The sequence below is a fragment of the Atractosteus spatula genome, chromosome 5 (genome assembly GCF_055471065.1).
Source record: "Atractosteus spatula isolate fAtrSpa1 chromosome 5, fAtrSpa1.hap1, whole genome shotgun sequence".
Classification (NCBI taxonomy): domain Eukaryota; kingdom Metazoa; phylum Chordata; class Actinopteri; order Semionotiformes; family Lepisosteidae; genus Atractosteus; species Atractosteus spatula.
The window spans coordinates 32,932,040-32,958,650 of record NC_142710.1 but is presented as its reverse complement, the minus strand read 5'-3'; the positions used below and the strand labels follow the sequence as shown (position 1 = coordinate 32,958,650).

General features: G+C 34.3%; 2 protein-coding genes across 2 annotated transcripts in view; one reads left to right on the top strand and one right to left on the bottom strand.

The window, feature by feature from the left end:
* Positions 1 to 23,912, top strand: part of LOC148834984 (leucine-rich repeat transmembrane neuronal protein 3-like) — a 123,220-nt gene extending 99,308 nt beyond the window's left edge. Inside the window, exon 3 of the mRNA XM_088916595.1 lies at positions 22,568 to 23,912. Within this exon, the coding sequence (XP_088772721.1) occupies positions 22,568 to 22,762 (195 nt within the window). The 3' untranslated portion in view covers positions 22,763 to 23,912. The remainder of the gene's footprint in view (positions 1 to 22,567) is intronic.
* LOC148834983 (catenin alpha-3-like) overlaps positions 1 to 26,611 on the bottom strand; it is a 634,761-nt gene that overhangs the window by 396,432 nt on the left and 211,718 nt on the right. The window lies entirely within an intron of this gene.

Here is a 26,611-nt window from a genome sequence, read left to right as displayed (position 1 = left end):
TTTCCAAGAAAGTTTAGCCTTTGTCACTAATGAAACCACTAAATAAAGACATAAATATAGAAATCTTAAGATTTTTTTATTCAATGTTGGTAGCAGGATGAACTGTCAGGTTGAGCTAAGTGTATATTTTGTAGCAGAGTTGCTGCAAGATGTTAACAGTGAAAAAAGGTATTTAGAAATGAGTTATTTCAAGAAGAAAATTTTCAGAATAATTGCAAATCTAGCAGGATAGAGATAGCACAGAAAACAGGCAGTTAGATTGATCAGATTAGTATGAAAAGTCATTTAGCAAAGGGAATGAGAAGAGTGACAAACTAGTATACTTTAGATCTTTTTTTTCTGAACCAGGGAAAATCTAATCATGTTTCTCTATAACAATAATAAAAAACTTTATTTTATATATCACCTTTAAAAGTGGCATCTCAAAGCAATACAGTAGATGTAAAAACAGATAAAAGGATCACAGATTACAAAGTAAATACATATAAGAAAGACAAGCAGTTAGAGGTGCTACCAAAATTAGAAAATGAAGCAGATACAGACACCAAGTCTTCTGAAAAGAAAGGTTCTGAGGTTAGATTTAAATGCACTCAGGGTACGTGACTGATATCACTGGGGATACAAATTGAGAGCTCTGGGGTGCAGCTAGAGAAGACCCTGTCACCCACAGATGTAGATGTTCTTGAGGACAGCTAGAAGACCAGAGTCAGACGGACAAAGGTGGGGAGTAGACAGATAATAAGCCATATACTGTAGGTACTGAATGAGGATGAGGATTTTGAAGTTGACTCGAAACCTGACAGGTAACCAGTGCAAGGACTTGAAAACAGGTGTAATGCATCCCTGATAGGATTCTCGCTGTCATATTCTGAACATATTGAAGATTGCTCAGTGTGGATTTAATTTCCCCAGTGAACAGGATGTGCATTTATTAATTCTAGAAAAAAAAGCCTTTCTTCATTTCTCTAGTTCCCTTTAAAATAAACTATTATTCCACAATGCAGAGTATTACATGGCCAGTATTTACACATGATATTTGTGATTTAAAGAAATTAACACAAGCAGCTTTTGGAGATTTAAGTGTTGGCTGAGTTATTATAGGATAAAAGACTAGAGATGTTGGTAAGAAGAAGATAATTTTGGGAAAGCTAAGGAATACACTGATAACAAGAACACTTCCTAATGGGGTTAGGCATACTTTTGATGAAGATGATGAAGTTAACAGACTGTATGTTTACATAGATACTGAAATGAGGATTGTATTTTAGATTTTGTGTAGTTGCTAGCATTGAACTGTGTGTTGGATGCACATGAATTGAAGGAATGGGCAAACATAGCTTATGCGGATCCACAGAGCCAGCATATTAAGATGTTTATAATTAGAGGCAATTTGTTTAAATAACTAGGTATGGATACTGATGTGCAAGAGAGGTGGAAAGGCTGTTTCCTTAAGCCAGCACTATAAAATATTTTATTCTCAGTGAGATGCTGCCATTTCATAGTGGGCTTCTAACACTGTGTATAGTTCCATCCACACAGTGCCTTTACTTCCATCCATTTCTAATCTCTTTATCCAGTACAGAGGATTTGGAGCCTAACCCAGTAAGCAACGGACACAAGGCAGAATACACCCTGGACATAGCGCCAGTCCATCACAGGACAGACAGACACAAACACACACACACACCAGGGCCAGTTTTCCCATAAACCAATTAACTTACCAGTATGTTTTGGAGTGCGAGAGGGAGTCATATCACACATGTAGAGAAAAACCATGTAACCCAGAGAGAACATGCAAACCCCACACACACAGGATGGCAGGAATTGAACCTAGGACCCCAATGCTGCAAGATAGCAATGCTAACCACCTCGCCACCATTATAAATGGATGGATATCTTAGTTATCTTTCTAGTTCACAGGTTTGCATGCATAATTTAATTTTTAAAGCCACTGAGACATCAGGTACTACTGTTGTATTTATGAAAAAGAAACAAAAAAAAAGCATACTAACAACTGTGCCATCCTACTCCTTAGTTAATACATTTTATTATTCATAAAGTTAACATTGTTAGCAAAATATTTTGAATTATATTTAACCCTATTTTTTCTTTAGTTTTGTATTTAACTTATTATATGATAGTCAGATTTAATCTACATTTGAACAATGAAAATATATTTTTACAAGATGCGGGGGAAAGTGCAACAACTTATTACAGTGCTAAATTTAATATTATTGATTGCTAATAGTTTATGCTAACACCTAACTTTCTTAATTAGATGTATTTAAAACAGTGAACTAAGTGTAACATACCATTCAGAAATACAATCGAGAATAGTTTTGTGGTGTTTGTATGGATGAAACGTTTCTAAAATGTGTACCAAAATTAAAGACGATTAAAATCTGTAATCTTTCCACTTGTAATGTCATTAGACAGAACAACAAGTTTCTGCTTTGTCTAAGGATGGTATCAAAAAGTAGTCTAAGTGGTGAGAAAGCTGTGCTTAATGATAATTAAGTGACTTAAAAGTAAAAAGAGATGCTTCATATTGCTTGATTAATTTTAAAAACTAAGTCATAAACGCAGACGCGATTGCTGCCATAAGCGCTCCAGGCAGCAGAACGTTCGTTCTGTACTGCTGAGCTCCACGCCTCCTCCCTCTCTCGGTGCCACGCCCCTCTCTGACGGAGCGCAGTGGGTGGTACGCTGTTTTCAGAGCCTCTGATTGGGAAAAAAAGACCTGCTGATCAGTTTCACACACCAGGAAGAGAAAAGAATGGAATTTTTTCTCTTCGAAACGTGTGTTGTCTTTATGAAATTCGTGTATTTTAAACATTTAATTAAGAAGTAAAAACCTTACAGCATACACAAAGATTCTGAGCTGATCACGAGGAAGAAAAATCACCCATTTTTCACGCATAAAAAGTGGTTTTTAACTCTCGAAACCTGTTTTTATAGGTTTTAAAGTCGTGCGATGTCTAAGTTAAGCAGGAACACATCATTATATCTAATTTTTTATTTCTTTTTAAAAGGAGATAGGAAATAGAACTACCAAAATACAAATGTCAGAAAATGAAGATCTCGTTTTGAGACTGGTTCACAAGATTAAAACACCACATGACAAATTTCATCTGATTTCTGTCACTTTTCAACAAGCAAATACATACTATTTTTCAGGCATTGCTCATTGACCTCACTAAGTAGTAGAATCATTTCATATTACAAAAGATCATTTTCGGAGAGTAGCTTTGGATAGTCTTAGCCATAACCGAAAATTTTAACAACATTTAAGATTAAAGCATAGACCTTCTACACACAATTGTACTTGTTAATGGGGCCGCTGCATTCCCTTGTATGATGGAATGAAAGAGGTATGTGCACTTTAAGACTGCATACTCTTGTAAATGCACAAATGACCTGCAAAGGTTTCAACTGAAATATTAATCTACTGTAGTTGTTAATTTTAACTTATTTTGGGCTATATACTGTACAAGTTGTCACAGTTTCTGCATTGATTCATAGAAATTAATGAGTCACTGAATAAGACTAATTAAGGTGGCTATGTGCATTTGTTTAGTGAAAGAGAAATTAAAATATCATTTCATTTTTACATTTCATATAATTTTACATTTTAGACATTTTAGTAAAAAGCAGTCAGAGCAAAAAAGTGACAAAATATACTTTTACATCAATACATACAAAATATACTTTTACATCAATTTCAAGAAAGGTAAAAAAACACAATGTAATTGAGATACAGAGACATACAGCAGTTTTCTATCAGGAAGCCTTTCAGCATCATACATGTACTGTATAAGGACATTTTGCAAGGGTTACTGGAAACAGACAGGGTAGATGACAAGCCTGGGAAATATTGAACAAACCAGGGGAAATCTGGTAAATAAAGTCAAAAGCCAGGAGAATTCAGGAAACAGGAAGACATGTAGAGAAATGCCCCAAAGTGAAATCCACAATCGAATCCAAGGGAAAACAAAGCAAAATTCATATCCAGTGGTACTGTAGATGATAGAATGTACAGGGAAATCCGGAGGCAAAGTCAAAACAAAGCAAAGTCAAGAATCTGAAAGTAAACTAGTGCAAAGCACAGAGAATGCCAAGGAGACAAAGCTCTGATCTTATATATCTGAAGGTTAATGATGTAAGTGAACTTTAAGTGCTTGTAAGTGGGACTGATTTTCTACCATATCATGTAAAAACAGCAACTGTCAATTAACAGGTGTAGTAGTTGAGGTTGATTCAGTTGCAATGGTAACTCTAGAGCATGTGCCAGCAATCAGGTGTGAGTGTTACAGTTCATCTACAGTATACATTACAGGAACAAGCACAGCAGCAACAACAAAACATAACTCATGTGCTTTTGAAAAATGTATCAGTTGAGAGTCACTATGAAAAGTAACCAAGAAGTCACAAATTACAATGACAGGTACAATTCCTAAATTGATCCAAAATATGAAAAATGGGCAAAAGTTATAGCCAAGCAATAACTCAAGTAATAGACCATTGGTTTCACTGAAAACAAAGGAAATGCACATTTTAATAAAATGTAAGTATTCTTACTGGAAATGGGTTATTCTAAAATGTAATCTTTTAGGTTTCTGCAATGATCATGTACCAAGGGAATACGAGCCACTTTGTAAGCACAGGAACTGTGAGGTGTTTTTCCTTCATTTCTCTGTTCATGACCTGGCTAAGATTTATTAGTTCTATTTTGTTGAACTGAAGGCTTTGTCTAATATAACATAAATTGAGGTACAGGCCGACAAAATCAAGTTGAAAGATCCCTTTGTCTACTGACAGTAACATTAAATATCTCAGTCATGTTGATTGACATCTACATTACCATCAATAACAAAACATGGTCTCAGATTTCACTTTTATACTTTTCTAACACATTAAATTCACTTTGATAATATCATGTTAACTGCTTTCCATCACATCACAACAACTATCATGCCTGTAAATCCTATTTATGGATCACATTGGATCACAAAATAACAGTATTTACCATCGTAGCAGTACGGACAGTACTTGGTTTATGGCAGGAACCCATTATTTCTTAATCTTAAGATTCTTCTCAATGTTGCCTTCATGGTGGCCTTAGTGAAAAATAATGCAAAATAGGATCTATTTTTAAGTACATGCTTACTTTTATATACAGACAGCTGAAAGGAATTGTCAACAAACAGCAATTTTAACACTTTGAAGACTAAGAAAACTGTGGAGTGTTCAAAGAAAATACTGTAGTAATAATCTTCCATAGATGAATAAGTATTTGTTCATAATGTTTCAAGGTCCAGAAATATGAAGTAAAGGGGTGGATATGGAGAATGCAAGAAAAACAATGTGTAAATGGGCATGGCAGGTGAGAAAGTCCAAATGAATGAAAACCTGGAGAACAAATTGATGCTCCCCACTTTGTAGATGAGTGTTTAATGGTCTATAAAAAATTAAAATTACTGTACATATTATGTGGGAGATAGATCTGAGATTAATTCTTTATATAAAGATATTTGTGTGATACACTTTGAAATGAATTTTTACTTACATGTAGCAAGAAAAACAAAGATACTCCAATAATCTTTCTAAATATACAGTACCTACTGTATAGTGAAAGGTTCCATGTTGTCCCAACCTCTACCAGGAATAAGTGGCTTGGTAATTCAGAAAACTAGAATTGACTTTATAATATTAATTGAGAAAGTTCAAGTTTGTGCTATGAAAGAAGTGGAAGGGAGACCAAACTATACAGTTTTACCTAAATCTAAAGTGGATGAGGATTGCATCACACTAGGACTCAAACATGATAATAAAATATAATAAAAGCAACACATGCAAATCAAATCAAATCATATTTAATTTAATAAAACCATTAATGAATGCTTACACATTGAATGACAAGTGTACCTGTTTTGAAAATGTTTGTTTACTTCAGAAAATGTATGGACAAAATTTACAGTCCATGGCTTTTTAGTCTGATTGATTTTCTCTTTGAAAATCCACGGCTCACACTAAACCCAAAGCAGTAATACATTAAACTGAAGATATAATTAATCTTTTAAAGTAGAATGCAAGAAAAGAAACTAAGCAAGGCAAGCTATCCAAGTTATGCACAAAAACCAAATGTGTGACAGTTTATTGATATATTCATACTGCTCTCTCAGGAAAGTTTCACCTTTTTCTGCTGAAAGGAAATGCTGAAGTCAAGATGAACATATTCCACAGCTCTATTCAAAATATTAGAGCACAAAAGCAATACATTAACATGCCTAAGGATAAGTAGTATTGTAATGAGGATAAAATAACAATTGTCATTGCTAGAAATATCCAGTCAAACCGGGAAGAACAGAAACCATAATAAACAGGTTCAGCTATGTGGTTCTGTGCAGACCACAGATGAAACAGATGAAATACAGTAGTTTGCAAGAGGTACTGACTTTGTCAAAACATCATTCCAGTAGTTGGCAAAAGTACATATTGGAGCTGAATAGTTCCACAATAGGGACTTATAATAGTATAGAATAGAAATAGAATGAGCTGGATAAATAATAATGTAAATAATCATAACCCCCAAAATAAATAAAATAACCCCTGAAATACCTGTATTGTAATTATATTAATTGGTATAATTAGGGGTACCTGAGTCCTTTATTCTCTAGAACATCTTTAGTGGAAATAGTAATAAATCAGGACTGCTACCAAGAATTTCAATCTGACATAACACCTAACTGTCCCCACAGAAAAGAGATAAACTTGTCTTCTTCACCAAACAGAATACAACTTAAGAGTTAATTCATTAGAGTTAATGATTCCTTGGATGAAGTTCCCTCCTCTCTTTGAAGCTCCTGAAAACTTCAAATGTTGATACTAAGCCAGTTGTTCACCAATGTATCTAGACTCTTAATACACCAAAATACCCAATATCAATGATTGTAACAATATGTACATCTGAAAACATGCTTTGTAATCATTCTACACATTTTTTAAAGTAGAAGAAAATATGAATTAAATATTGTAGTATACCATCATTACCAAACATTGTGTCGGGATATTGTGCCCAAAACAGTGTTGTAGACTGTTTTAAGGGTGCTACACAGTGTTCTGTATTATTTTTGTGTTTCTATGATCCGTACTGTGCCATTGTGAAAATACAACCCAAAACATTTTTCACAGTATTTGAGCCTCTGGCATACAGTAGCACATTGAGTAAACCCTTGGACTCATGACTCACTGGCTGGTGAGGGACTTCTGCTGTACCCTTGAATGAGGTACTTTCCCCCATGTGCACCAATCCACTGAGTTGTACTGTATATGGGGGAACCAGCCCTAGGTTGGGTGTAAGCCTGTGAAGGATCACTATCACATTCAGTGGGAGAGTCAAGTGCTCTACAGTCTGTTTAATGTTACAGAAACTATGTAACTTCAGCCTTATAAGTGATGAGTAACTATGGCTCTGGTGTAGACTTTATCCACTTTTTTACTTGAACCTCAAATAGAAATGGATATTCACAACTCAAAAGATAATTTGTTTTTGAAGCAAGAAATTGACTTGTTAAATTGATACTGGCCCAATGTCAATCAATATGCATCTAGGACAGCACTCTGTACATACATCATTAAATATAGAAGAGGATACAGCAATAGGTTATTTGACATCTGTGCACAGAGCAGAAGCAAGCCCTGGTGCTTTGCCACTGACAAGGAGCAGAGGTTACTTTTTTGAGGTTGTTTCATTTGTCACTACAGCTGTTCACATATTTCTCTTAATCAATTCAAGTCACATGAGCAAGTGATCAGAGAGTTATCTGTCAAAGCTAAACAATTAGACACACCAAAGATGAATATATCTGTGAACTGCTGAACTCAATCACTTTACTATTACATGTTACACTCAGATATACATACATATATATGAGGACTTCACAAACTTGATTTGACTTTGACCACAACATAGAAAGGATATTTTTATATTTAAGTTTATATAAGCAGGATAATGATCTGGAAGAAGAGTTGAATCAGATGTTATAAACATGAACTTACAGAGGCCTCAGACAGAAAGAGGCCTTCTGTTTTTCATTGTTTACTACATAAAAAACATTACAACTATGCGAATGTTTTAAGTAGTATATTGATAGTGATATGAAGTCGTTCAACAATTTGAATTTCTTGCTGTTGTTTTTTTCAGTGTTCAAACCCATTTAATCTTTTCAGTGAAATTCATTTGGCTCCTTGCTAAATAGTCCAATAAATCAATACTTCCGTCACATTTTCTCTCTTAAAACCACACAAGCCCTGTGCAGTAACAATAGTCAGTGATAAAACCCCAAGAAATACAGTTAAAGAAAAAGTATCAAGAAACATTTAAAACCTTCGAAAATTGAAAAATATTTAAATTATATTATTTTAATTAGGATGTAGTTATTTTGTACCTCTACTTAATTTGTATGAAAGATTTTAGCCCAGACAACTATATAGCCTTTTGTTTTGCATATGTGTTTAGATTTTAAAGTTATTGTCTTTCTCCAATACTAATAGCCGTAACAAATTACTATATTTTACATCCTTACTATACTGTAGGCTGATGTTGAAACAATTGACCTGACTGATCATGTACAATAATGAGATTTTTTTCTTAACTGACTAGCCTACAGTATATCAAATTTCCCAAACAAATGAAACACAGTCCAATGGAAAATGAAGATGCAAAACTTTTCACTCAGTTAAGTAAATCAACAGACCACCTCAAGAGTGTGCATTATTTTCAATTGCTTCTATTCAAAAGCCAATATCAATCAATATTTTCTGCACTCCCAAACTAGTATTGCTTTCTATAATTAAAGTTTATTTCTGTATGTTCTGTAAAACAGTTTAGTACATCAAGTTAGAATTTAATATGGCTTACCTCTGTACCATTTGTGCGATTTTTTCAATTAAATAGAGAGTTTTGTGTTTAAAGATGCTGCTGGGATTGATAATACCAAAATCAATCTTCATATGACATTTCATGGTCCACGCCACAGCTGTAATAAAAATTCCTTTCATGTGCAATAACATTGAGACCACCCTCCTGTGTGTATCTTTGGAATGATTTCTGAAATTCTTGGCACCGCAGGACTTTGCTGCATGTATTTAATTTTCTGATATAAATTCTGTAAAATTATAAGTCTGAAGTAATATAGTTATATGTTATATAGTTGCTTCTGGCAACAATTTCAGTTAAAAACATATACCACTGAAGAATTGCACTCTACTTTCCTTGAAAGTTGGATAGCACATATCTGATACCTTTTTCCTTTCCATTCTAGAATACTACAGCCTGATTTAACTACAGAACTGAAACTAATAAAACAATTCAATACATAGTTTTGTACAATAATTCTTTCCTTCTAAAGCTTAAATTTAATAAAACTAAACTTCTCTGATCGTACCCAGTTGTATACTTGTGCTCATCCCAAAGAGCTTAGATGCTTATTTGGACAGTATCCAACCAATGAGTGAATACTTATGGTATAAGTATACCACCAGTAATACCAGCTGAAGCATGCATCTTGATGCCATCTACAACTCTATAAGTATACCCACAACAGCTGGATTGCACATTTTGTGGTTACATAACAGGTGATTTAAGGAATTACTAATTAACCATTTTGATGTTGAACTGTTGAATAAAAACATGTTCATAACAAGCATGTTCTCATAAAATGAACCACAGTTTTATTTTCATATTTAATATTTTATTAATTTGAATTGATTGGGGAATTTAATAAGCATATCGTTCTCTCATTCAGGACTTTGCATTTAATATAAAAGATGTGATATTGTAGGCATGAACCTGGGGGTTTCGTTTTGTTCTGTCATCACTGCAGAGAATATAAAAGGCCACAATAAAGAAGTTCAGATCAATGAGTTTGCTCTCCACCTTGGAATGTGCTTCACCTTCCTGGCTGGCTTTCAGAAATTGCACTGTAGCCAGCAGTGCTCTATTTAGGCACAGTACATTCTGTGTGAATTCAATACACATACTAGGTAAGGAGCACATGTAACTAGTATAAAATTGCTTTAATTTCTTGTGAGTCAATTGCCACATTATGGCAATCATCTTAATTTGCAGTTAAAAGAGAATGCTGAAAAGAATGCAAAATGCAGCAGATGGAGAAAAACGGAAGTAACTTTCAAAAACTTTTTTTTTATTTCCAGCACTGGCCATAACCCTCAAGTGACCTAATTCCATGTCTAATGTTAGTTTGGATTGTCTAAAAATGTGTTTTTGGCGAACAGAAGCTAACATTTGTGAATAAAGCATATGTGAGTGAAAAAAAAATATCCCGTGAATTTGCCTATTTGCTACTTTACTTGTGTAATGAGACACAGACCTGAAACTAGTAAAGAGAGCATTTTACAATCATTACTGATACAAAACAGTTATACAAGCATTTTCTGAAAAAAAGGAGATATACTTTTGATGTCTTCCAGTGATAGCATGTTATCCATATTTAAAGTATCAAAACTTTAAAGATCAATTTAAAGTAATCAAAACAGAATGTACTGTTATCTCAAACTGGATTACCAGTGGGATTTCTATTAGCAATTAAATTATCAGATTTCTTTAAAACCAAACCAGGTTTTGTTGGAAAATAGTTTTTAGAAACAGCTCTTTCATTTTCTTGTTTAGAAACTCATGTTTTATGCAAAAATCTGACAAATATCAGACATCATATCAGTCACTAGCCCCTCGAATATGCCTCCCTCCTCCCTAATAGTCACGCAACTTAAGAATCACCACAATATTTGTTGGTAGCCATAATTAACATTCCAGCATGGAAATCTTTTTAATCTCACTGTGAACCTTTGTCTTTACTCACATAATTCAATTTTTGTAATGACAGACAATAAAATATTGTCAAAGAATATCATGCTTGTTTATGAATGTTTTAGAATCCTTTACATTTTTAATTCTGTAAATATTTTTGAATGGAGACTTAAAGACTGATCTATATTCATTGATATCCATTTTGGAGTGGCTTTGGAGACTCCAGTCCGAGATTATGAATTATGATTATGAATTGTCTTTGAGCCAATTATCCAGATTCTAAATAATCATTGTGTAAGTCTCTTCCCTTTAGTTTAGGTTTCTGCTTTCTAATACATTTTCTGGGATTTCCAGGTCAGTGAAGAGTTAGTTGTACTAATTAATTGATCTTTCAGCATTTCGTATATTTTTGCCACCCTCACAAATGGTGTTTTGTGTATTTTTTTTTACTTTTTATTTACTTGCTTTTTACATAATGTTTTTAAACTTTTTTGTGTTTTGTTTTATAACAGTAAAAATTGTAAAAACTACATAGTTTTAATAGTGAAGATGTTAGGTATAGGAAAACGTAATATCTGCTGTTTGTTCTTGTCTTTCATTTGAAAGTTCTCTGAGATTTGTCAAAAATATATTAAAACTTTTCTCAGGATATAGGTTATAGTCTATTCTCTGTAATGTAAGGATTTTGTCTGTTCTCAAATGTAAATTACTAGGTTCTGTGAGGCTCAGTTATTTTATTTTGTAAGTTTGTTTTGTAAAATAAAATGTATGATTTAATGTACAGTATAACCTTCAGATAATAGCAAAAAATATTCTCTACAATACTCCTTTAAATTGCTATGCTTTAAAAATATTATCCATTTACAGAATCCGAAATATTAATATATTAATGAAAATATACAGTATGTGTGTATATTTATTTATTGTGTATGAACAAAGATGGACAATAAGTACAGCTATGGGCTTGATGTTAATCTTCTTTAAAGATGTTGAGCTTCTGTCTTTAACAAGCAGTGGTTTTCATACTGTTCTTCTCAGTCTCTTGAAACCCGAGTTTCAAAACTACAACAATGCAAATGAAAAAGCTTTTGAAGCCATGCCAGTGAAAGGGGGTAGGGGAGTACCAAGCAGAGAATAAAATTAATCACTAAGTGAAGCAATTTATTGATGACTCATGGTCTTCAGGCCATTTAGGTATGAGCCATATAATAAATGCCTGAAACTCTGCCAAAACGCTCATCAATAAATGTAATTAGATAAGCTTTATACTGCAAGCTTTGTTCTATACCACAGGGGCTGAATCAATATGGCGGAACATACAGTATCTGTTGTCAGCTTCTGCACATTTGAAGAAGTTCGTTCTGAAATTGCATTTGAACTAATGAAGATATTTTTTCTCCTGATGCAACCTCACACATGAGTGAGTTCAAGAAAGTACTATACTGAAAGAATATACTCGTTGTTTATTTTATAAAGAGTAAAAAATAACAGTAAATCAAGAAAGTAAAGGGGGGGAAGCAAGTTAAAACCACTGTACAAAAACTTTCAAATACATCTAACTTTACGCCCCCATCCAGTCAATCTTACATGCTCTTTGTTTGCACTGATTTGCACTTATTCACAATGATGAAGATTAGAGAGCAACCATTTACTAGAGGAATTTGTGTTAAATACAGTACCTTGCTCAAGGGTCAAACAGCAGTGTACCACTTAGGATGTGAGCCCACAGCACTCCTATCTAGATTATAGAATCTTAACCACTGTTCCATACCGCTGTCACCAAAGATTTGTTTAATCTTAATTGAGGTGCCCATCTACCAGTTAACACTGTACTTCCTACAATACTTGTGAAACCGGTTTAATTCGTCACAGCCAGCACTCCTGCAGAGAGGGGGTTGTACTCGTAAAGTAGAAGCAGGCGAGATTTCCAGCGAAAGACACCCCCCCTCAAAAACCCAGCAAGCAGTAAGGCTTTATGTTGAAAATTGTTTTTGTTTATGATAAAGAGGAGAAACTGGGATGGGAGGAGGGTTTGGTTTTGCATAAGGGGCGGGATTATGATAATTGGAGGAATTTGCGAGAGTATAATGGTTTGATATATTTGATTTTGTATTGTGGTCGTTATCTATGTTTTTGGTTGGTATTATGTTTATATGGTTGTTTTTGTTGGTTGGTTGTTATTATGGTTATTAATAATACGATCTATAGTTGAAATCTGAGCCTAAATAAAAAGAAAAAGCAAGTGATTAGGTTTATGAGCAATCTAATTACTTATTCGTTTAAAACGCTATATAAAATAAAGTTTATTATTAATTTGCTGGACAGAGCGGTGAACATTATTATGCACAAGACAAAGATAACGATCCTGATCAGTTTAGAAATCTGTGTACGCTGTAAGGTTTTTACTTCTTAAACTTTTAAAATACACGTTTCGAATAGAAAGAAATCCTCTTCCTGGTACAGTTGCATGAAGTGAGAGGCGAAACAGCCCTACACAGCCCTGTCGCAGTACACGAATATAATCATATCGTTATTAAATTCTTTAGATACGTGATTCCATATTATATTAGCAGAAAAGCTTAAACTACCACTTTTTCACACGCTATTTCACGTTAGTTAAATTTAATTTATTTATATATTATATATTTATATCTCTGACCAAGGGAAACGTCTCATTTTTTCAAAGAAATGTTTGTTCACAACGGCGACTGTCAGAAGATAGGACACAGCGGCTCAGGCACCCGCTGAATGGAAAAGGGGCACTTTAATGTTCTGTATGGCTAATACTAAAGCCAATACTAATATTCAATACTTTAATATCCTTTTCTGTATGTTTAACAATAGTGGGTACTGGCCTAATTCGTCCCTGCTCCCGTTGTTAGGTGTTAATGTGTTGTTAAGTGTGAATTTGTAGCTGTTTCCCTGGGGTCTGGCTTTTTTTCTGGAAAACCATAACTGGTCTTGTCCAGATTGACTGTCGGCGCCCAGGTCTGATCTTTGTCTTCTAAGCTCTCTGTGTACAGTGGAGCCTCCTGTCCAGCCAGCACATGTCCACAGACATTCGCAACAACGACATATCATAAAACGTTTGCACATATAGTGTGCAAAAATGCACTTTATTTACTAAAAATAAGACAGAGATACTGTATCAATTTATGTTGCATTAGCCTGATTATGATTAAAAAAACACATATAATTAAACACGCGTTTGCGATTTAAATCAAAACACGATTTAAATCAATATAAATGTTTATATTGTATCGCATACTGTCCAGCCTCCATTTCTCTATAAAAATTTACTCTATTACACACACACACAATAGAAGCAGGAAGCAGAAGCAGGGACCGTTGTCAGAAGGGAAGAAGGTGACTATTCATTGTTATCAAAAATGACTTAGAATCGATCATGTTGCGATATTTTGAAATATAAAAGTCAATTGATTGTCCATAATATCGCTATTCTATTTTTTCGAAGAAATGTTTGTTAAAAGAAAAGTCCAGCACCAGCTGGATTTGAACACACAACCTGCAAGTTGTTAATCAGGCACGTAGACCAGTAGGCTACAAGACAACTTGCATGACAGGGAGGCGAAACAGCCCTACATAGCCCTGTCGCAGTACACGAATATAATCATATCGTTATTAAATTCTTTAGATACGCGATTCCATATTATATTAGCAGAAAAGCTTAAAACTACCACTTTTTCACACGCTATTTCACATGCTAGTTAAATACTTCGATGCTTGAAATGTTTAGGGAGAAATGGAATACCGGTGTGTATTTTTCCTTTAAAGTACCGATTCCTGGAATCTGACTGGCTGACACCCTTCTGAAGTGGTTCCATAAAATCTGGTATACGGAAAAGAAAGCATTGATAAAAAAGCCTGGATTCTCATGTATCTCATACAAGTATATTTTAATACAGTCTTTGCTGTGCTCTTGAGGATCCTTGTGATATTTTGAGCTCTAGTTGAATGATAAGTGTCGCATTTTAAATCATTTTCGTAGTTAGAAATTATGAAACGCCCTGTTAAAAGCAAGGGAGTTTTTATGCCCTTTGAAGTAAAACAAAATGCCTGACAAAGTATGGCTTGGACAGATTCCAAGTGCTTGTACAAATGTGCTAAAGAAATTATACTTTGAGTATACAGCTTGTCCAAAGTCATTCATTATTAATACTATTAGTAATATCTTCGGTAAAGGCTTTGATGCATAAATATTTCTGATAAAGGTAGGTTGTGTACTTTTGTCCAGCTGAGCAATCTTGCTTTCATAAAATATATACGCGATTCAATATTATATTCAATATTATATATTATATATATAAAATGTTTAGGGAGAAATGGAATACTGGTGTGTATTTTTTCTTTAAAGTACCGAGACCAGCCATATACTGTATGTTTATGTTCCAAAATTAATATCGTTTATGGCCTTCACACGCGTTGCAGTATGCTCCTATTCTTTTTATGCTCAGGCACTAAGATTTCCCTTCAGTGGTAAAATTCCATATAAATATTCAATACTTAAACGGGCACAGTTAAGACATTTAATATACATATACAGTACATACGGTATACAGTACAGTTTGCATACGGTAATATGTTTATGTTCCTAAATCAATCTCTTTTATGAGCATGTGTAAGGCATGGTGAATCGATTCTCAAAAATTACTGTACTTTGCATGATTGGAAAAAAATGCGTGATTGCGAAATGCTATGGTGTTACTTTTACAAAGACGGTCAATGAAAAAAAGAATGTGGACCAGGGCAATACTTTGAGTTTACAGCTTGTCCAAGGTCATTTATTATTAATACTATTAGTAATATCTTCGTTAAAGACTTTGATGGCTACAGCTCAAACATGAAAGGTTGAGCTTTATTAGCTCCACCTTGCGGAAATTCCGGATACTATTATTTTGCTAGCGGTATTTACCGGTAACTTGCGGTATTTACCGGTAACTTGCGGTAGACTGCGTACAGCATACCGGAAAATAATGCAGTATCGCCCGCGCATTTTGAATGGCTGCATCTGTACTATAATAATACATATGTTCTCCAAAATGATTACGAACATGAAGGAGTTATTCATCCTATTTTTTGGTATTTCTTGAAGACATCCATTGAATTTTATTAAACAGTGCACTTCAGTAATTTACTGTATTCTATCCATAACTCACCATTGTGCTTATAAGGATTTCCAGTGCATATTGTGGCCTTAGTTTCTGTGCAATTTCTAAGGTAAATGCAATGTTTCAGCCTTTTTCTAGATAGATATTTCCTTTTGACCATTGTACAAATCCCTGTACGTTGTATATCATTCTCTGTACTACTAAACCACTACATGGACACTTCCCCCCCAAAAAAACGCTCAATAATGCTTCACATTATGACATGCAATCTTCTTTAATAAATTCTTTATAAATTGCAATATGCAGTATACATGGAAAATCAACAGTGTCAATAACCTGGTAAGCACTAATCTTTAATAATTAATCTCATGTTTATTAAATCATTTTCTTGTACAGTATATACTGTAAATGCTTCATTTAGCCACATTGCAATTTTGATAGTGATGCATTCATAATATATTTTGCAGCTGCTAAGGTGCTACTAAACATTTTAATTATACAGCAGTATGGCTGCAATGTAAATTTAAATCACCCAAGATGCCAACATACAGTAGTTGCCCTTGAAAGTCTGAATTAAACTTCATTTTTACTATTTCATCCACATTTATACAGTATATTGAACTACCTTGAATTCCCAGTACTCTGATCTGAACATCATCATCATAAAAATAAACAGCTTAAATATACAAACTTGAGTTAATATTACAACACTCATATCTATCCATTATCAGAAAGCCACTTATTCCTGGTAAAAAACCCAAACCCATAGCTTACCCCATAAAACAGGTTGCAAGACTGGACTACAATCTGGACAGGAGACCAATCCCTTGCAGTGCACACAGATCAGTATACTGTATAAATATCAAAGCTCCAATAGACATTTTGTCATCTATTTTTAATTATCAAGCAATTTTCATTTTTAATGGAAGAGAGCTGAGACTTTCATGAATACTTTGAGACAACGGTTTTTGTGCTTTACCTAAAAATGTAAAAAAATATTAGTATTTCCTTAATTATCCTTAAGGCAGCCAGGAACTGTCTATCATTATTTATATAATACATACCTTTATTAATAATTGCCCACACATATTTTTTTGTTTTCACTTTTGTTTTCCATTTTTTTTAATTTAGTGTTTGCTCTGTGATTTTAAATACGTATATTAGTGAAAGAGGTGCCCTCTGTATGAAGTAACATCCTTAATGAAAATATGTTGCTCTGAGCCTTTGGTAGTGTAGCAGGAAAGAGACTTGCAGTTTGGAAGCTCTGTGACCCACAGAACAACTAAATAAGATCTTCAAATTAAAGCAAGTGAATAAGCAATATAATTCCTTTGACATTTCAGCACAGGGGTTCTGTGAAAATGACAAGCTGGTTAAAACAGCTCCCACTAATCAAGGTTTATAAATGTCATATACACTCTATTTATACAAAAATGCCCGAGGACCAAATCCACTGTGTAAACAGAAGGTCCCTGTCAACAGCAACACAAGTATTCAGATTAGCAGAAGAATGGACATACTGTAATGTGTGTTATAACACATGAGAATCAAATGGCAACTTTAAAAAACAAAAAACTATTTAATCAGCTTACACTGATATACTGCGCAAAACGTAGGCATTTTATTTAGTTTCTTCCTACTTATCTTGCAATGAGTCAGATGTGAATTAAATCTGTTATGAATTTCAGTGGCTTAACATTTTTTATGGTTATGTGCAAGGGTGATTATTGTAGCTTTCCCATCGCTGCAGGGATTGGATCCTGTATTCTCATGGACTCCAAGCGAGCACAGGGCCACTCCCTAGACTGCAGATAATTCTGCCATGCCAAAACAGCAGTCCTTTGCCATGGCGGAGTTCTGCACTATCTCGATTCCAGAGGGGGGTTATGTCACTTCTGTAAATGGCTCAGTGCAAGAGCCCTGTTAAACAAACAAAAAAAAAACTTTCTGCTGGTATCACAGGTGAAACACTACAGTAATATCCAATAGAATTAAACCATAACAACATTTGAGAGTATTTCCATTTTGATGATATTCATACATAACTTAATTGTAGTTTCAACTTTGTTTTTTGCTCCCCAAATATTGCAAGGAATAGATTTTGGCAGTTTTAAGAAATGCTGTTAGAAGATTCCTGATGCCATTGATGCTGTATGTTTTTTTTTTAATAAAAGATTTTTTCACTTGTGTGCATGTTTTGTAATTGATCAACAGGAACATCAGCCAGCAAAAATGAAAATATTTTAGAAGCAGAAATAATAGTAATGATGAAAGAAACAGGACATGCTTCTAAAGGGATAATATGGAAATAAAGGTTAACACAAAACAAAGTACTACAAAAGAAAGATAAGACGAAACCTGCATAGAAATGTCACTGCACATTTTAAGATATATAAAAATGTATTTTTTTCTAGTTTTAAGGAGTTCATTGAAAAGTTTACCTAAACATACATTACTATTTTTCTTAGTTAAGTATTAAATGTGCATTAATTTGCTGTGTATTCTGTATACTGTATATAAAAAGTATTTTGACATTATTTCCTAAAATTGTCAGTATGCTATGAGCAAAGTTCTTATGACTTACAAAAATTTGCAATACAGTACATTGCACACATTTCCACTGTCACAATAAGTTAGTGAATCAGATATAAAGAAAGTGAAAAAATTCTGACACTGAAGAAGGAAGTACATAAAAAAATTGACCTCTACCGATGACTAGTTCTAAACTAATGTCTTTAGGGCAAGATGAATTGATTGACAGAATGCTTAATAACACCCTGAGTGAGTGCATTTATTAAATAACTTTACAAAGTCAGGCTCTTCGGTTGCTTAAAGCTTTGAGTTAAATTTTTTGGGAAAAATAAAACCACACGAGCGTTTGGGTTTTACTTACTTGCAGGACACCTTCACGACCATATTATCCTGCTATTTTAGACTTGCAGTCAATTGGCCTAACTAACTATAAGGGGAATCACATTAAATTAAACTGTAAATCCATTTTTTCATGGTAAAAAAGTACAAGACACCTGGAAAGGTCAATTAAGGCTTAACTGGACCAATTCATCCTTCCTGCACAAGTCTGAATATACTGACGAGTTAAAGAAGCGTACAAAACCTGTTCATTGCCTCAGGGATTAGAAATGGGGAACATATAAAAAAAATAGTGTTCCATCAAATTCCTGTGTGACCAAAGGTGCTGTTCACACAGTTCTTTCACTATGTAAAGCGCTCTTTATACTGTAAATGTATTCCATGCAATAGTTCAGAAGGGAAGAACTTGTGGATATCTGATGTACAGTGATTGAGTAAATTTAGTGGTGATAGAGAATAGTAGGCGGTAGGGAAAGAGATGATTCCTCCTCCTAAAGATGGTGGGTTCCTCACCCTTCACTAGAAAGAACTGGGTTGACTTTCCATTTGCCTTGCTGGAAATGCCACGGCCCATTTATATAGGTTTTCTTTTATTACTTTTATTTTCTACCACTTCTGCTCTTCCTGTGTCCCCATCTCCAGAAGACATGCCTTTGATTAACCACCTTCTTCCCTGCTTGAGGGAGTCTCTGCATGTAATTGCCCACTACTAGTCTTTCTACAATTCCTGCGGTACTGAGAACAACCATATACTGTATAGCAAAATATCATAAGTACATACATTTGTTTATAAATGAAAGTTGTTCATTTCATTGTTAGTTTTTGCTCATTTCACTGTTAGTTTCTCTGGTTCCAATCACTTTCTCATCAGTTGGACCATTACTTTTGCTACAGTCAGTCTCAAGGCACCTCCCCTTTACTTGTGGCATATGACCTGCCCTGTGTAATTAGGATATTAAATAAGAAACCATTTATCTATTCATCCACTTTCAATGACTAAGGAATGTAACAAAATATACAGTACGGAAAAGTCTTCTAGAAAGTGTAGAGACAATCTCTATTATATCACTTAGAATTTAGTGTTATTAATGATTTCTAATAAATTGACTGAGCAGGCAGGTGCTTCTCTCTGAACTTGCAGGATTGTAGCTGAACAGGCCCCTCTTTGTGGCCTTTTTAATGACAAAATGACCAGGACACTGATGATCTAAATTCCCCTAATGGATGCCCAATGATGGCACCTGGATGTCTAGCAGAGACTCATAGGCACATCTTCTGGACCTGATCTTTAAGTCATAGGGCATGGTCAGTAACCCAAAAGAAGATCCACTATTGAGCGATCTGTAGGATGGATACCAGAACTACTGTTTATCTGATGGCATCTCAGCAAATCACCAACTTGTGATGTCTCACTATAAAACTGTAACACAAATATTTTTTCAACGGTTAATCACTGGCACTCTCAATCTCTCCATCTAAACAGGCCAACTGACTTTTTTAAACAACATGACTACAAGCAGTCCAAGTTTGGACTCAAACATTTCTTCAAGAAGCCAGGCCTAGAACATGAGTTCATAAAGTGTATAATTCAGTACAAGATATTCTTCACAAAACAGAAAATCTTGTGTTCATGAACCCCATGTTATTTTTGCCTGATCAATGAAATTAGACAGTTGTTCTCTTTCTTTATGTCAACAACCAAAATAACCGAGTATTCTGAATATAAGCTATAAGCTTTATCTCCTCTGTCTGTCACAGACAAACCCAGTCCAGTCTTTTTACTAGAGTGAAGTTTAAACTCATCAGGGAGGTTTGGCCAATGGATTTCTTCATTAATCACGTTATTCTCTAGATAACTATTATTACAAACACATTTGATGATTAGTTCACAATAATACATGCATATAAACTTGTGTCTGAGAATATAAATGTGTTTTAGTTACGTGAGAATGAAAGACCCTACGAGCCAGAGTGTAACAAATTACAGTTAATGTACATTTAACTCTGATCTTTGTAATCCCTGATCACATTCCATATCACAGCAGACCATTTCACATATACCTTTATACTGTATACTATTACATTTGTTAAGCATGTTTTGGATTTATCAATAAATGTTACATTGTTTATACTGTATAGAATCCATGTATGTAAATTTAGTTTGGTTCCTAAAAGTCATCAGGTACTCTCGCAATTTACTGTCACAATTTCTGATTACACTAAATTCAAATTCCCAACCACTTACATTTATTTATGGGGCCCTGTGTGAGGATGATTAAGAAAATGGAACAATCAAACAAAACTTTATTGGTAATTTGTAATATTGGGGTTCAGGATTCATATGCAGTTTTACTGTGTTGAAGTCATTCAGAAGTGAGCACAGCCTCTGCTGTTAATCGCAGTACTACTTTTGTCACTGGGAGAATTTTGCAGCTTGTAAAGTTTCTGTGGGAAAGTAGTTCAATAATTATGGTTGAAAATCTCTCACTGATTGAATCATTTTTACTAATAATGTCATCACCCAGCTGCTGAGATAGTACTGAAAAATGTGATTAAAATGAGAAGTCTCTGGATTTAGTCAAAGTCTTGTGCAGTTATGCTTTAAATCTTTCTAGACAACTTTAACTTGCAAGGGCTTGTTGAAAGTTCAAATTCCCTGTCCCAATTTCTGATTGTTACAGCAAATTAAAATCTCCTACTGAATCAGCAATTAGAACTATTTAAGAAAACACTGAGTAACACATTGCAAAAAACTCAATATTTCTTTAAAATCAGTATCACAGAGCCATAAAAATATATCACAGTCTTGATTTTCAAAAAGAAAGTTTGATGGTATTTATACAAAATCAGTTCAAGGAGAAAAATTAAAGGTTTGGCTCCTATCCATTTATTTTTATTGTGGGCAATCTATTTTAACAAAGAGTACCACCAAGATGCTTGCTTTATACAGTAAGTCAACGGGTCTGTCACTACTGAAGACAATTCAAACTGGAGTGATTAGTGGTTCTAAATCCAGTAATATTAACATAACTTATTTTGGTCAAATCAATATGGTGGAACATATCTGTTATATTTGGTAAGGCTATGATATAAAAACATTTTTCCTTTCTGAATCTATAGGTTTACTTTAGCATTTTTAGAGTATATATTTAAAGGTTGCATGCCCAGACTACAAGCCATGGGACAGTGAGGCTTTGTTCATGTGTACTTTAGGTTATGATCTAGGGTGCTCCTTTGCAGAAGCAAAAGACAACCTCTGGTGGCAGCTGCCTTGACATCTGAATCCCACTAGAAATCATCTGCTGCTGCTTCCCCCTGGAGAATCTATACATAAGTGGTGCCTATATGTGAGCTGATGTTGGAGGAGTCATCTCATTAGGATGACCTCTTACTAACTGCATTTTTCATAATTTAGTGCTATGTTCCTTCTCTAATTCCACACTTTGCTAGCGATAAGGTAGCACAGCTAGAGATCCCAATTAAACAACTGTTCTTTTGATATAAATTTAAGTAGTGTTCTTTATTCTGTCATTACTGTATACTGAATAGTGACTTTATTCTAGAAAGAAAAATATTTACAGATTTCAAAGAAGTTTTTCTTATCTCTACTAGTATGATAATAATGTCAACAATTTTCATCTAAAAGAAATTATGATCAAAAACAGCTGATGTTATTTTTATCAGGAGAAAACTAAAGGACTGCAACAGAGACCTAAATTAACTATTCTTTTTTTTCCAGATACCGTTGTCGATGAATGTCTCATCTTTTCTCACCTTCGACCAATCACCGATTTCATTTTGTGGTGTGCATCAGGAATTCATGGCTTCTAAACCCTTTGAAACTGCTATCCAAGAAGAATCAATGGACATACACAGAGAGAGAGACATCGAGTTGAGCACAATAACAATAGCACGCCAAGGAGATCGTATGTAGCAAAAGGAAATGTATTTGTGGACATCAAACAAATCCTGAAACTACTGTATTGATGAGCGTAAATGGATTTTTAAATGACACTTACAGAGCAAAACACTTTCCACTTCATGAGACCTTGTTTGGCTAGAGGGGCACGTACCACTATGTCAGCTGAACTGGAATTTTTCAGAACTGCTTTGCTGTCCTCTGTTCAGCTGTGCTATATTTTTTTTAAAGAAAAATTCTTTTCTTCCCAACATCCCATTAACCTACGTGGTATGTAAAAAAAATCTGTAAAATATAATTGTATTTTTCATAATGAATACAGTTTGGATGAAAAAAAATGTAATTGCTTTATGTTTTCTCACAATTTTAATTTACAAATGAGTTCTATAGTGTTTTTTAACATTATGTTCTGTAATCTGTAACATTTGTGTTCCTTATAAAGAACAAAGTATGAATCTAAATTTAAGTTACAATGCTTCTTTCCCTATTGATTTATGCGTACTCATTTTTTACTTTATTTCCTAACTTTTTTATTATTAGGAAACCTAAAATAGTGTTTGTACTCTTGCAAAAAAAATGATTTGTTACGAGCAAAAATGCATTATGCATAATTATATCCTAGGTATTTGGTATTCAATACAGTGTATTTTTTTCTGAACTAAACGTGAGTCTTTTCAAAAAGAGCTTACCTTTATAGATGTTCCCCCACAAAGTTGTTTTGGTTTGATGACCTGACATTTTGAGAGATTTAGTATGATGTTATAAAAATGCCAACACAAAGAAAAAGTAAGCTTTGATGAGTTTCCATCCAAATGGGGTGTCTCTAAATTAAAAATAAAATTGTCTTGCTTGAATTAAAATACTTTTTGACAAAATCATGTTTTTATGAAAGTGGAGTACTATTAGCTTCACCCAGAGCTTTCATTAAAATCCATCTTTTTTAAAAAACAAATGTTATGTTGCAGTGTTGCCTCTTGATGATAATATGGCCCCTCAATTTTAAACGCAACAGGAATCCTATATTTATACTCTAAGAAACTGCCCTTTCATGTGAAAAAACAATATAATACAATGGTCTGGTGGACCTCTGAAGGAAAATGAATAAACCTCCAATGTTTATTAAATAAATAAGTTTATCAGAATAAAAGTTTTTAGAATTTTACAAACACACAGGTTTCCAGGTTGACTTATTTGGTTTTATGTGAGGTCTCAATAGGATTTGTTTTAGATTTTAAAAATCCAGACCATAATCAATTAAGCGGACTGTACCAGCATAGGCGAAATCAAGACAATGTACAAAAACCCCTCTCAATAGCGTACTTGTCAGATCATTTGCATCTTATTCACACTGTGAGCACTAGAAAAAGAGGAGGACATTGGAGCGAGATCAGAGGAAGTTCTCTCAAAAGCCACTGCCCAGCAGGACATGGAGTATTTCTAGCACGTCTGACCAGAAGAAAGGGGGTCACATCTAACCAGTTATATACAGGCACTTACAGTATGAGCTCCTGATCAGATTAGGCAACAAAATCACCCAGATACAAATTAGGCATTACTGAACTCCAGAGTCCAATCAGGAGCCCTATTTGCTGGACTTTCAGGCAAAGGCAACAATACATTTTTACAGTTATGTACAGTACATTACAGACTGTTGTGCTGTATTGGCTTAGCTACATTTTTATGATTGTCAGGACCTTTTAAAAAATCTGTTTAAAAAGCATTGAGCATTTGCAAAAAGCATTAGAGTGAAATCTTTGAAAATGTGAAAAATTCAAATGTTCTTTGGCCGAGAACATTATAGAGCTCATATTACAGAGATCTAAGAGTTATTTTGGACTTCTATTTGCTACAAACTGAGCAATACAAGCAGAATTAATTTTACTTAATCCACAATCAGCCATCAGATGGAAATGATTTTCTGTCATTATGCTTCATTCTGGTTAACTGAAAGAAACAGCAAGCCCCTGGGCAATTCAAATGTGGAACCCCTTTCCACCTTTAAATAAGTATTCTTAAAAGTACAGTTCGGAATCTATGTAGAACCAGCACATGCTATTAAAGGAGATTGACATATAAAGGCAGTTTATTTTATAGAACAGTAGATTAAACATGTTCTATATTACAATGAAAAATGCAATGTTACTTGAAATGTTGAAAGAGTAAGAGCTTCTAATTTTCTATAGGACAATAAAATGTCAAAATCTCCCCAGTGGTCTGCAGTTGGCCTCTATGACCTTGGTAACCTCAGCAAAACATGACAAATGCTTTACAGCCCTCTATGTAGGAATTATTAACTTCAGGGACAAATCATACAGGCAGATCAAATCTGGGGAGATCTAAAAAAGTGTTGGAAACATTGGCTTATTCCTAAGGAAACAGTGAAAGAGTCAAAACATAGGTTGCAAGAAATTTGAGCCTTCTTGAGGCATCTAAGGGTATAGAGGACATATATTCCTGTCTTTTCCTATTCCATGAGGGACAAAATTCAGATATAAATGTTCACCTCTTATCTCAGACTGCTACAGCAACCCCTGCCAAGGACATGTCACAGAGGGTGGCAGCATAAAAAAATGTGGCACCTTTTGAATGGAAGATGGCTATGGAAACAAAAACACAAAGAAATCAATATAAACAACAAAAACTGCATACTATCATGATGTGTCATGCATTTAAGGAATAGAAGATAGGTTCTAAAGTTACTCAAGTGGCAGAGATAATTTGTATAAAAAATAATATATTAATTTCTGAAAACAGAACAAAAAACACAACATAAAGGGGGGTTCAAAGACTTGAAGTGAGGCAGGGGTAGTCAAACTTTTATTGATGAAAGTTGTATAGTAATGAGGCCAGCAATGCAGCCAGAAAGTCATGAGAGGGCGTCAATGTCAATAGTTGGATAACTGCTTTAAAGAAATTTCTATTTGAATATCTCACATGGGATTAACAATAATGCTCACAGGTTTCCCTTGCCTTTAGGGTAATTAACAAGTTTGTAAAAGAGTAATCTGAAGAGAGAGGAGCAGTCTTTCATCAGACTCAAAGAAAGGAAAAGCCAACATATCTTCAATACTTTTTCTAAAATTATTACCTATATTTAACAAAACAGGAACACCACTAGCCTTCCTGAGAAGGAAAAGAGTTCAGTTATCCTTCTTTAAAGCCAGCAAATAAAGTCCTTTAGCCAAAGCAATGGTTCTGAAAGAAATAATTTCCTCATGCATAGGATTCCCACTGATAATAAAAACTTGCTTATCCATCAGACATTCGACTCAGATAACAACTGATTTGGAATAGTAGGGAGATGAGCAAAGATTACTACTGCATACAGATGACTTTCTCCAGACCATGTGAATTGAAGTCTTACATTTCAGCCATTATGTGCTTCCCCAAAAAGTGAATAAAAGACAACACAACATGACAAGCAAAAGACTTACAATGCTTAAAGACAACTAGTGAGTTAAGAATTGTCATTGAGAAGGTTCAGAGCAATGTCACATTAGACACATCTGAAAGCACATTTGTCACAAATCCAACAGTGCCTTTTTTATGGATACTCTAAAACATGTATCCCTTATGGTATTAGATACAATTTTAATGTGTGGCAGAGAGGGAACAGTCTATATTTGGAAGCACTTACTGTATGTGGTGTTGCCTACATTCAAAGAATCTTTCTGATGATTTCACTGGTGTGCTAAAAATCAACCAGTTTGCCTAGACCTCTATCCCATATAAAGAGAGTTGTGTGTGGATTGATTTTAATTGAGAGAAGATAGTGATATAGAGAAAAGTTGCGTGCAGAAACTGTTTTAACAATTTGATGAGCCACTGGTTGAGGCAGCGTATCATTTCACCCTATAGACACGA